This window comes from Thermobia domestica, chromosome 6 (genome assembly GCF_964235325.1).
Source record: "Thermobia domestica chromosome 6, izTheDome1.hap1.1, whole genome shotgun sequence".
NCBI lineage: Eukaryota > Metazoa > Arthropoda > Insecta > Zygentoma > Lepismatidae > Thermobia > Thermobia domestica.
In genome coordinates, this window is record NC_137459.1 from 124,132,105 (window position 1) to 124,145,832 (window position 13,728).

The 13,728-nt window shown below is 36.2% G+C and overlaps 1 protein-coding gene across 3 annotated transcripts in view; it reads left to right on the plus strand.

Annotated features, from left to right (window-relative positions):
* The window catches only part of LOC145688183 (RNA-binding protein 5-like), a 108,884-nt gene that overhangs the window by 73,359 nt on the left and 21,797 nt on the right, over window positions 1–13,728 (plus strand). For all 3 annotated transcript variants that reach the window (XM_081762044.1, XM_081762043.1, XM_081762045.1), the window contains exons 12-14: window positions 410–508; window positions 6,736–6,964; window positions 7,992–8,248. In XM_081762044.1, coding sequence (XP_081618170.1) covers window positions 410–508; window positions 6,736–6,964; window positions 7,992–8,248 — 585 coding nt within the window. The remainder of the gene's footprint in view (window positions 1–409; window positions 509–6,735; window positions 6,965–7,991; window positions 8,249–13,728) is intronic.

Below are 13,728 nucleotides of genomic sequence, written 5' to 3' on the forward strand. Positions count from 1 at the left end.
ATATATATATATATATATGGCTTAGCTGCAGTCCGATGCTTGTAGTGCTGTTTCATTATCAACATGTGCGATTGTTCAACTACATGAACGATATTAATACCCTAGCTTATTATTTTGTAAGCGAGTTTGAAGTTCTTAGGAATATTTTGCAATGACTTTAAGTTGTTGTTTTAGTGGTATATCTATGATGAAGGTGCTGGTCAGTAACATATTAATATCTGCTCGATGTAATATTTAAAGATAAAATTCACTCTGGAAATTATAGCAGAATCACATGCGGTATTGAAATCATTAGGATTCTAAAAATAAAAATATGCAAAACGTGCGTGATAACTATTCATTTACTTTATTATGCATAATTGCTTATAAAATATGAAAACTAATGTATGGTACATAATTTTTGTCACAGAATGGAACATTAGCGATGGCGTCACAAAGCCAAGCTGACTCGGTAAATGCTGCCGCTGCCGTTGCTCACTCCGCTATTCAGCAAATTCAAGCTGCTAAGGTATGTAAGGACCATGCAATAACTTAATAAGTAAAAGTTAGTAACGAGGATAGTTGTGTAAGAATCAGAATATATCTTCCGTTTATGATGCATTTGAAATATTAGATTTAGTCTGTTGTAAATATTTTGTTTCTAAGACAGTTAAAATATTTGAAATGATAGTTGTGCTAACTTCTAAATACCGGGTACACTATACACTTTAAATTGTCATAGAAAATTTATTTTCCAATCTACAATGTTAAATTTCTGGAAAAAGTAAGGCTACAGTCCAGTTTGAAAAATAAGAGTACTCTCTGGTTAAACTGAATGCTCTAAGTGGTGGTTAATTTCCATTTCACCAATGGTCCATTTCTGAGTAAAAGTTGCGACGGCTTCCGTACTTCGCACCATAGTTTTCAATAGGATTCCTTCGGACACCATTGAATCTCATCCCGAAGTGTGTCCAAGTTACATGGTTTACGACGGTACACCTCATTTTTGCACTGTGCTCCATATATATATATATATATATATATATATATATATATATATATATATATATAAAACAGCAGCGTATAGTCTGGGGAGCGTAGAGAAAACTCGATTGTTCCCTACGTTCTGCCCACTGGTCTGATACATTTTTATCCAGGGTACTCGCACATTCCTATGACAGTGCGGCGGGGCGTCATCTTGTTGGTGATAAAACCTGTCGTTTACCTTACACTGCACGGATGGTAGGGAAAATGGAATCAGGAAAGCATTGTTAGGTACGTCTCTCCAGTTACAATACCGTCAGAACGGAGAGACCCAACAAGTCCCCTAGGAGACAAACAGCACCTCACATTTACACCAGGCAAATTCGCAGCTTTTTCGACAATAATGTGGGGATTATCTTCAACTCTGTACACACAATTATACCTATTGAAGTTCATTTAATTTTGAATTGGGCTTCATCTGACCAAACAATGCTACCCATAAACCCCGGTTCACGTATAACCCATCTCCTGAACCCATTCACAATTGTATCATGCGATCTAGGTACTCGTCATTTAGCTGTTGCATCAGTCTTGGAATGTACAAATGCAACTTATCGTTCTTCACTATGCGCAGCATATCAATAGTACTTACACCGCTCTAACGTCACCCATGCAAGGACCACGGTAGCTCAGTGGTAGAGCGTTCACCTTTGGTACATGGGATCCTTGGTTCGATTCCAGCGCGCGTCAAGTGAACTTTGTGGTGGACAAACACCGGGTGCATGGGTTTTTTCGGGGTTCTCCTGTTTCCTCCTACTGTCTTCATTTCACTATTTCATTCATTTCTCATAATCACCGTCTCTTTTGGCCTAGCTAGCATAACTGTGGGACATAAAACTGACATGAAAATTTCATTTAATTTCATTTCACGTGATCCGTGCCTTGAAGACTTTGTGATGAAATGCTGAACAGTTCCTGCACCTCTATTAAGGGTTCAGCACTTGCAGCTGTGTGAGCTCGCCCTCATCGGCCTTTCTGCACATCGCACACTGTTTCGTGAACCTCAAATTTGTCTCGTAAACGTGTAATTGTTACCCTTGAAGGTGGATCAATCCCGTACTTAATCTCCACTGTCTCTGAACTGCAGGAACATTTTCAAACTTCCAGTACCACTTAATAACATGCTTCCGCTCGTCAAAGGTTACACATCCGTCCGCATGTTGATGTTACTCTCTTGCCACTAACTGGGTTGCTAAGCTAGACCGACGATTGTGCTGCCTCCTGTTGAGGAAACATATCACTTTCTCTCAGAAATTTAATCTTGTAGGTTGGAAAATAAATTTTCTATGACAGTTCAAGGTATGTATACATTTTTGTTTTGACGCATCCGGTGTAACCGTCTTATATATAACTTACTACTAGCATAAATACCCTCACAGGAAGAATAACGTTTCTGCACAACATTTGAAAATAAAGAACTAAGTAGAATAAATAACGAAGAGCAACGCTTTTGGCGTTCCCCTGGCCAATTCCGATCCAAATGACATGTGCAACGCCTTCGGCCTTGTCCCTGTCAGTAAATGAGGAACCGACTCCTGTCAAGTTCCGGGCCAACTGACATGCAGGTTCTTGACTAAAACTTGGAACTGTCATCAATTAGCTAAGCTACCCTGTAAACTATGAATTTGACTCTAATCTCGATCATTTTGGACATTTTTCACTCCTCACTCCCAACACATGCACATAGGGCTTGTACGTAGATGGCATAAGAAGTGCCACTGTTCATCTCAGCGATCCTAAAACTTTGGATTTGACACTAAAATCAGTTGCTTTCGATCATTTTTACATGTCATCATTCCCCCCCCCCCAAGAGTGTCTTACCCCCATTTTTTTCTTTTTTTTTTAAACGGGGGCGCGGTGGCTCAGTGGTAGAGTGTTCACCTCCGGTGCTTGTGGTCCCTGATTCGCGAGATATTCTATTTTTTACATACATTTTAAACCACCTCTTTCCCTTTGAAGCCTCCTCCTCCCTCCTTAGGATACGAACCAAAAGTTCTATATAGCCTGCGGTTCCTTCCTGTATCTCTTCGATAAAATCCCTTTAAAATATGCCAAGTCAACAATGTGGATTTATGTACCAAACAAACATACAAGTGCACAGCTATTCAGTTTTGTAAATGTATATAAGATTACTTAATATTAACAGTAGTGCAAGTATTAGTTTCATAAAAAGTTTGTATATATTCAGGTATTAATGTTTTTACTTTAGTGCTACGAAAAGTGGGAAGAAAGTATGGTGATCACGAAAAAATCGAATTCGAGATTTCAGCGGATTTACGTTTTATGGCCCATAGATACCGAATAAGTGGTTTTTCGACACCTGTTCGTCTGCTCGTCCATTTGTCCTGATGTACACTCACCTAGAGACCATACCGTTCAAAGTATCGCAACAAAATTTTGAACTTAAGATTTCTGTATAGTTCTCCAGGGAGTTTTCGATTTTTCTTCTACATGTAAAAATAAGGGTAGTTTGCTAAAAGACGTAAATCAAAATACTGCGATTTTTTTTCAAAAACGGCTCTATTTGTTTATATTTCATAAATAAATATTTCATTAATAACCTAACGACATAAATCATTTGTCTTGAGAAAATGTACGAGGAATAGATTGTTCTTGGGGGTGAGTTCTTTTGGGAGGATTTTCTCAAAAACGACTCAAGCCATTTTGTTCATACTTCATAAATAAATATTTCATTAATAACTCTATAATGTTGTGTACGTTATTCCTTACGAAAAGATTCACAAGGAGTAGTCTATTCCTGAGGGTAAGGTTTTTTCAGATTACTTTCTCAGAAATGACTCAGGCGATTTTGTTCATTTTTCATAAAGAAATATTTCATTAATATACCTATAATTTGCATAAATCACTTCAAAGAAAATATGCACAAAGGTTAATTTAGTTTACTCTCGAGGTTAGCTTTTTGACAGCTTTGTGAAATAAGACTGTTGGGATTTTATATATATATATATATATATATATATATATATATATATCATTAATAACCCGTATATATGGTATAAGTCTTTTCTTATGGAAAAAAATCAACAAGCTGTAGTTTACTTTTGGGGATGAGTTTTCTTGGGGTGAAGTTTTCTGAAAACGCCTTATAATTTTATTCATGTTTCACAAGAAAATTTTTCATTAACAACTGCAGCACAACATGATTTAGTTGAAGGAGTTGTACCGAGAAAGTTTAGTGCGGTATCTTTTATTATACTTGAAACATAATTTTGATTTGATTTGTATCATAATATTGTTCGAGTGAATAAGCAAATTCATATATATCTGTGTAACTCTGGAACAGTTAAAGAACTTTGTAGGTTCTTATGATCGTCGCATACATCATGAATGCTTTAGTTGGTTTTGAATTAACTTCTTCATTCGTTTGTGTATTTCATTCACTTATCCGAGGTTATTTCATAGCTACTGATGTAGGTACCGATGTAAAGCGCCCACTTCTTGTTCCATAAATTACTGTTTAGGTCCACAGTCATGTAATTTGTTGTAAACAACGCCATGTCCCTGGGTTTTCGTGTGGTTCTCCAGTTATTTTCTTCTTTCCCATTTTATTAATTATCATTCACCTGCATTTATCATTGTCTTTTTTATTTTTAATCTATAGTGCACATTGTGGCGTTTAGGTTAAGCTAAAATTTTTTTTCCACTGTGTTTGTGGCTCAATTTTCTGATCTTTGAATGTGATAGCTATTATCGAAAATGTTATATATAGTTTCTTCGGATGTGAAAATGTTTGTTTTCTTGTGCAGAAAATACAGTATTTATTCTAACAGTATTTGCGTATATTTGTATTCTTTGGTCGGTATAACGTGAAATTACAAAGGGCGATCAGATTGCTCGAACTCTAACGTCAAAAGAGTGACACTAGGCGAGTCTTTTTTTTTTTTTTTTTCATCATATTTCCCTGCAAATGCACCCTTTCCATTGGTGCACCAATGCATGAATACATAAAAAAAAAAAAAAAATGATCTCCAAACTTTGACTCTACAGCTGCTATCAACCCAGAATCAGCAAAAGATATGTGCCCACCCAAGTTGTTCTTCAAATGTTTACACAAATGGAAGTTACTGGGACAAAATGTGCATCTGCAATAGCAGCCCTAATAATACTTAAAATGTGGACAGATGGGTTGGTTTGTTGCAACAATACATCACGTTCAACGTCCCACACCTTTTTCTTGATGAATCACGTAAGTTCTTGATTAGGTCACTGTAGTAAATACCAGTGATGCTATGACCTCTTTGTAGGTAGTGCACAAGAAAAGCACTTTTGCAGTTTCAGGAAATTGAGGCCATCACCTTCTTGGCTGACGATTTCATCTTTATAACTTCTTTGTTGGTAGAGAATTCAGATGTTTCCACTCATGCTTTGTGCTTTAGTCTTTGGGTTAAAGTGAGGGCGCACGGTGGCTCAGTGGTAGAGCACTTACCTCTGGTACGTGAGGTCCCTGGTTCGATCCCTGGCCAAGTAAGCTTGTAGTGGATGACATCGTGTCCATGGGTTTTCTCGGGGTACTGACGTTTCCCTCCACGTTCTAATTCCACCAATTCTTCCATCATCATCATTCACTTGTTTTAATCATCGTCTCCCTTAGCCTTAAAGATATAATCGTAAGACGTTAAACTGAAAGATTTCAATTTCATTTCTTTGGGTCAGATTGATACATCCGGGTTTCATCCGTAGTTACAAATCGTGCAAGGAAATTGTCTATGTATGAAACTTGTCAAGAAATATGCGAGTGATGAGCACTTGGATGCACTTCTAATCTGGGGTGAGATTTTCAGGAACCCATCATGCAGGGAGTTTTTCTGTTTCATTTGCAAGAGCTGGATAATTATGATTTGCACATGGGCTACGGTGGCTCAGTGGTAGACTGTTCACCTCTGGAGCACTGGTTCGTTGGTTCGATCCCAGCTTGCACCAACTGGACTTTGTGGTGAACAAATACCATGTACGTAGGTTTTGTCGGGGTTCTCCCGTTTCTTCCCACTTTCTTCATTCCATCATTTCATTCATTTCTCATCACTACCATCTCCTTTAGCCTAGCCGGCATAACCATGGGACGTAAAACTCAAAGATTTCATTTCATTTATGATTTGCACAGTGCCATATGAGATGTGTCACATTTCAGCTACATAATGAATTGCGACTCGAGGATCATGCACCACAATGTTTTGGCTTCGTTGATGTTTTCGATCGCCGTGGCCATGTTTTGGTGCTGCAACAGCATCTTCATCCTCATATGACTCCCAACCGCACTTGAACGCAAGATACAATCTCATCACTATGTTATATGATAAAGAAGAGTCCTCTGGTGTCTGTAGCAAATCCTCATGAATTTTGGATCCCGAACACTCCTTCAGAAAATATTTGTTGATCGCTCTGACCTCAGTCATCTTCATTTTGGTACGCTATTACAACTTCACTCAGTTAAATTGTCGTAAAAATAAAACGTGACACTACTCGTACTTGAAATTCACAACACAAGCATACAAAGGGTCGCTAACCAATAACAATATAAACAATCATTCATGAAATACATTTTTCCATGTTAGGGTGGGAGCAACCTTATTATCTCTCGTATTATATTACAAGAGAAGAGTAAAATAGTTTGCTCAAGAAGAATCAAAGTCTTACTCTTTAAAGTTTTTGCCTAAATACTTGGGAAAATTTAAATAAAATCTCTATTTACAGAGCAATAAACTAGAGAAAGATAAGAAGGCATACGATGGTACAATCACAAGTTCTTCAAGTGTGACTTGTCCTGTGACAGCCGGTACCACAATAACAGTAACAACAACTACAGCAACAACAGTGATGTCGAACTGCACATATACCAGTGGCGTTGTAGTGTCAGCAGCAGCCACAACTGTATCATCACCTAATGTGGCGCAGAAATCAACATTATCTGCACAAACACAAGGTAATCGTTTAATATATTGTATAATAGTGGTTGTCGATATGTCTCGTCTCTTTAAATAGCATTACTTCCAAGCTTTTGTATAAAAATATACTACAAACAGGAATTTGCGTTTTGTGTATTTTAATTTGTTTGTAGTTTCAGTATCAGAAGTTAAGAGGTCCTGGTGTAAACAAATGGTTAACGTGCACGACGTGTACCTTATTCCAGTGAACACGGTGTGACACTGTACTGAATCACAGTTGACCTGAGCTCCCTTGTGGCAATATGGATAGCGTGCACGTCTTCGGCGTGGGAGACCCGGGTTCGATTACCGGTGGGAGCTCATGTGGTTAGAGTTCCACGGTTAGTTGTAGATCCAGGTCTCCATTTTGACAGATGTTCCTTGGTGCGCTACTATGCCAATGAATATAAAGTAAAAATAAATAAATAACTAGTTGAATATCTCAGGTCTTGATGAGTCTAAATGAAACTGTATAATTAATTCATGGAATGATAATGAGAGGAAAAGAAAGTACATTAAAGAAAGGAAAAATAAAAAATGAAAATTACGCTTCACGAGCTAGTTGAAGAACAATTCGGACACCGTCGAAACTATTTCATTTTATTTCCCGGTTCAGTATTAGATAATGAGTTTCCAAGTTATTTCTGTAATTTGTGCAATTTAGCCATCACAAAGTTCACTTTATCTTATTAACTGTACAACAAGTGGGTTATAAACGGCATGGAAATTTTTTTGTAATATGAAAACTAAGAAATAGAGGTAAAATATTAATTTCTTACACAGTAAGAGTTTTATTCCTCCTATTGGTTGACAATTCATTAAGTCCCAGCTGTTAAATTTCCTGTATTTGTATTCCATTCAACAAAAAGTAGTTGAGTAAAATTAGGCATGCATCGTTTATATTAACGATTTCTTCTTCTTCTTCTTCTTCTTCTTATTATTATTATTATTATTATTATTATTATTATTATTATTATTATTATTATTATTATTATTATTATTATTATTATTATTCGTTTCGTGTAGTTGTACCTGACGTCAGTACGTACCAATATGATGAAACTTCTGGTTACTATTATGATCCTCGGACTGGTATGTATTACGACGCCACATCACAGTATTATTACAATGCTCAGACGCAACAGTTCCTGTATTGGGACTCAGAGAAGCAAGCCTATCTTCCTGCACCAACTAGTGAGGACAGTGGAGGGAAAGATGATGGAAAAAAAGTTAAAGAAAAAGATAAACAGGATAAAGTTAAAGTGGCTAAAAAAATCGCAAAGGTAAGCTATACCATTATTATTTATTGTTGAAATATGAATATTTGTTATACATATATGGATGTATATCTGAAAGCCAAAGATTTGAAGTGTTGTTGTAGTATTTTATCTTCTAAAAAATAAGTAATGTTGTAGTATATGCAGCTTTAAATTAAAAAAATACTAAAAGTAGCCAGTAAGCTTTAGATGTCTTTCGTGGTTGAGAGCTCTAAATATAGGCATAAAACTCTAATGACAGAGAAAAAAAAAAAAATAGAAGCTGAATATGATGGATGAAGTCATGACGAACAGGTTAGCTTTTCAACATATTATTCCAACGTGATCTTACGAACAGAACTCAGTTATTTTGAGTGAAACTTAACCTTACGCTCCGTTCTAAGAAGTAAGTTAAGCCACAAAGGAACTCACTAAAAGTGAGTGTGCTTTCATAAGCGTGATAAATGATTTTACTAGGATTTCACCTTTAAAGGATCTTAAAGATTTTCGTTTTGTGGATTTTTTTCTTAATGCTCAAAATAACTGACAAGCAAAGAATAATATAAAAATCCGGAAAATGCGAAAGTATAATATTGTCAAAATACTAAGAAACAGGTGATAGTCTTCGTGAGATGTTGGACTCTTGAATATCTAAGTGATTAATATTCATATTTTGTGTGTGCTAGGTCGAAATTGTGATCCTTGATGGAGTATATTAAAGTAGGCGTACGGTCAATATAACTACAGTGCTGCAGGGAAATGTTACTTCAAATACAGAAATAAAACAAAATCTCTGAAACGAAAATTGAATTGTTGTTTCGATCCCAGTTCCCGCTAAGTGGGTTTTCTGGTGAACAAAACACCGTGCGTGGGATTTCTCCGTGTTTTTCCGTTTCCTCTCATTTTCTTCATTCCATTATCACTGCCCATCTCATTATCACAGTCTCCCTTAATCATGGGACGTTAAAGTAAAATAAATAAATACATAATGACGATTAGTTTGTTCTATGCTTTATGCTTTGTAGGCTAAGATTTGCTTAATTGATGTAACGTCCGTTTTCAGTACCGAGACTGTACAGGAACGGGACATAATGCTGAAAATGGGATCCATCTGAGGCAAGCATCTCATTGAAAATCTATGCGTTAGGAAGTACGCATACACAGAACAGCAAGTGCCCGCGTTAGCAACTTAGCTGCAAAAAGACGTTGTAGGTTAAAGGAGATGAATGGTAAATATAAGGGTATGATTATGAAAGAATTAGTGAAATAAGAAAACCGTGGGAAACAGGAGAACCCCGTGAACATCAGCGAACCACCACGAACTCACATGATCTGTGATCTAAGCAGGGACCACTACTCGCTCCAGTGGTGAATTCTCTACCATTCAGCCACAATGTTTTCAAAATCTTCGTGGTGATTCAGTTGAGTCATGCATTTAATAATAAATTACATCGTTACGGATAAATTTCTTAGAGATAACTAATTCTTCAAAAATAGGATAATTTTGTTCCATACTCTGTTACATAAAAATTAAAAGGATCTTGTTTGTGATCGCATCACGGGCAAACGACTAAACCGTTTGAAATGAATTTTCGGATGTAGTTCTCACGTATCTCGAACTGCTTTTTTTAATTTTTATTTTTTTTTTAAATCGTGTTAGTTTGGTTAAAATGCGTATCCTAAGTGCGTTTGCACACGGCAACGATAATATCGGTGGAACCACCGATAATGTCGGCGGTGAAATCGACTTCAATGTATTCAAATCGTAGCTTGCACACGCCACCGATATTATCGGCCGATCCTCCGACACGCAGATGCTGTCGGCCAAGCCCCCGATACTGTCGGCGGTATCGCCGACACCGATTTTGTCGGGGGCAATGTTTTCTTATGATTGGATGCACACGCCACCGATATTGTCGGCCGGCCAGCGGGTTAGGTGAAGAGAGTGACTGACAAGGCGCTGTGTATTTTTGTTTCATTTCTTGTCTTTGGAATGTTGTTGTTTCCATTTTTTCTATTACAATTGTATAATATTATTATTATTATCTTGTCCTATAAACAACTTCGGAACAGCTTATTATTTTTTTACAGTCTCTGTTTTGGAGTAGCTAATTCCCTTTATTAAATAAATATAAAATGTGGGAAGTCTGAAGAGTATTAGTTTTCCTCTAAATAGCTATTACCAAATAGAATATAGGAAATTTAGATAACCAATATCTTGATTATTTTCCACTCCCTTTTTTATTTTTGTTATTTCTCTTTCACACACACACACACACACACTCTTTGATGGTATATTTTTTAATCTATTAATGCTTTTAAATTTTAATACATTCTGGAAATTAATTTAAGCGTAATTTTCAAAGTTTGATACACTGTGAACATAAGCATATGGAAAAATCCTGATTATTATTACTTTCTTTTATTTTCATCAGAATTGTGTGCAGATCACTTTTCCCGGTTCCACTCACTAAGCAATGATTGAATAGAATATTTGTTGACAAGTCAAAGTAAAATTATTATTATTTTGAAACGAAACCAGCACAATCAAACACTCTTTCCAAAGCTTCAAGGATAAATTACTCATTTGGCATTTTCTTGATTGTGATCTCACTTGTTGCAGATTTTTTCTCTCTTTTCCAAAACTATCCCAAATCCCCCCTTTTTAAAAATAATTTGTGGAATGGAAATTGAAAACAAAGACCAAAGCTATGTATCCAAGTTTTCCCTCTCCCCTTTGTACCGGGATCGACCCCCTGATAGAGTTCTGCAGTTTAGCTACAGTGACTGAATGAAAAGGTTGTGTATTATTGCATTCGTATCTTTCTAGTTTTGCTTAGATTTTTAGAGATGGCAGGAATTTTTCCATTCGATATTTTAACCCTTATTGAACTTGTGGAATGTAGACCTTGTATATGGGATAAGTTAACAGACTCTTTCAAGGACAGAATTGAAAAGCAAAAAGCATGGCAAAAAGTTTATGCAAGCCTTGCCCAGGATTGTGAGTTCATGGACAAAAAGAAACGAGGAACGACAGGTATGTATGCAACAGCGCAAAACTGTCTTCAACATTGGGGGGGGGGGGGGAGATCGTTCCCATATTATATATATATAGCGATGTTCAAAATATTTCTGTAGTCGAGAAACAATGCTGTGGAGGATCAGGGGAGCAGAGTTGTCTTCAACATTGGGAGGCGGGCAGATTTGAGGCTTATTCTGAATGGACATTAATTTCATCTCACTTTCCTTTCTGGCGATCGGACACAATCAAATTTCTCTTCCAAAAACACATTTCAAATCGGATTATTGGGGGGGGGGGGGCAATCTCCCCAGTTCCAAGATTAGAGGGGACATGCCCCTTCAACCCCCCGGGATTTGCGTCAGTGTATGTATGGAGCAATGTAAAACAGAATTACTAATTCGAATCTTATCATTTAATCTACTGTGACATTAATGTTAATTGCATGGAAAACAAAATAATATACATACAATATGTAACAGTGTTCCAACAAAAATTAAAACTAATATAGTTTGCAATGTACAGCAACATCAATTCTCATCGAACCGAAAATAATATGTTTACAGGATCTATTTAAAACGGCTGTTAAATCTAAATATGTTTAGGCATAGGACTATTTTTTCTAAGTTTTGTACCGTTCTCCACACCTCTTCAGAACAGTTTTTGTTGTCCTTGTTTTAAAAAATAATTTTCGCAATTATTATTTTTTTTATTTGTTTTCATATATGGAGAAGATTTTTTGTGTGTCGCTTATTTCGCTTATCACCGGCAACGATATTGTCGGGGCTTCCACCGATATTGTCGGCGACGTGTGCAAAGTACGTCGACACCGACACCGATATTATCGGGGCTTCCTCCGATTTTGTCGGTATCGTGTGCAAACACGCTAAGAAGAGGGAGCGGAGGTCAAAATTTAATCGAAAAATTCAGTATTTCACGATCCTGTCAAGTTCAGAAGATGAGACTTGGTATACAAACTCTTGATTAAAAATAAGTGGATACGTGGTCCCAACGTTTTTGACAGTTCCCGATTAAAGGAGGGGGGGGGGGTATTTTCTATAATTAATTTCTTCACATTGAAATCGGTGTTGCCACAAGTTCGTGATCGCGTCATAGGGAAACGATTCAACAGTTTGAAATGAATTTTTGAATGTAGTACTTACCTCAAACTGGGATTTTGTCATGTAACTTTGATTAAAGGGCGTATCGTAAAGGAGTTAAGGGTTCAAAATTATATCAAAAATAAAATATCTTATGGGGATTTATTATTACATTTTCATTGATATGCTTATGCTAAGGGGAAAGGAGGCTCAAGTATATTGCATAAACCTATTCTCGCCGTGCAAAGGACAGACATTCAGCTAGTATTTTATACATGTTAGAACCAGGGTTGGCTGGTTTAAACCCAGGGCTCATAGCGAGTCACTTTTTTTTTTTTTTTTAACTAAAAGTTACTATTTTAAAATTGGTCACAAAAAGTTACTTTTTTTCAAATTTGTCACTAAAAGTTCCTTTTTTGGGGGGTAAAGTAATTTTTTCGTGTGATTTATGTTTTGCATTGGCAGTTTTCTAAGAAAAATATTATAAAAATAAATGGAAAAAGGCAGAAACTTGTTACTTATTACTCTTCTGAAAACTTCAGTACTTGCTGCCACATGTGAACGAAGTCAGCTTTATCCTCACTTCAGCCTTTTATTCTTTCTAAAGCACAATGGGTGGTTGGTGAGTGCTTAAGCTCTCAAGGTGAGTTTGAGAGCCCTTCTGTGTCTATTCTTTCTTCTAGTTAACATTTGTAATTTATTTTAAAAGTTCATAATAAGGGTATGAACCTAATCCACATTATTTGCTTTGATCTTATTGTGTTAAAGGAGAATGACATATATTAATTGTTTACAGTTTAATTTTAATTGTATGCAGAATGTTGGTAGTCATCATACCTATGTTTACCAATCATGTGGTACCAAGACAAACTTTGTAACAAACCAATGGTACAGTAATTGTTACCAGTTAATGGTAATCTAGATGCTATGTATTAAGTACATTAATTTTGTATTATTGGACATAACGAAAATATAGAAATTTGGCCTTAGTCCATCCAGACCTAAATTGAAATACAAAATCGTGCAAAGTACGTAATTAATAATGAACCTCTAAACACAAGTAATACATTTTTTTATTAGCTGACAAACTTAAGTAAAACAATTTTTAATCGTAACGTATTGAAACAATACGTATTTCAGCCATCATTCAGCCGTATTTTGGTTGAAAAAAAAATGTAAAATTCAATTTATGCCTAAGTTTGGCATCAAGGCATAAAAACTTTTTGATGAGATTTTGATCACTTTTTTGTATGTTTTTGGTCACTTTTCAACTATTTAGAAGAGATCAGACCGCTATGAGCCCTGTAAACCGAGATGGTTTAAACCAGCTGTTTTTTTTTCTTTTTTTCTCAAAAAGAGCAACTGGTTTAAACCAAATAAAGAAGAAA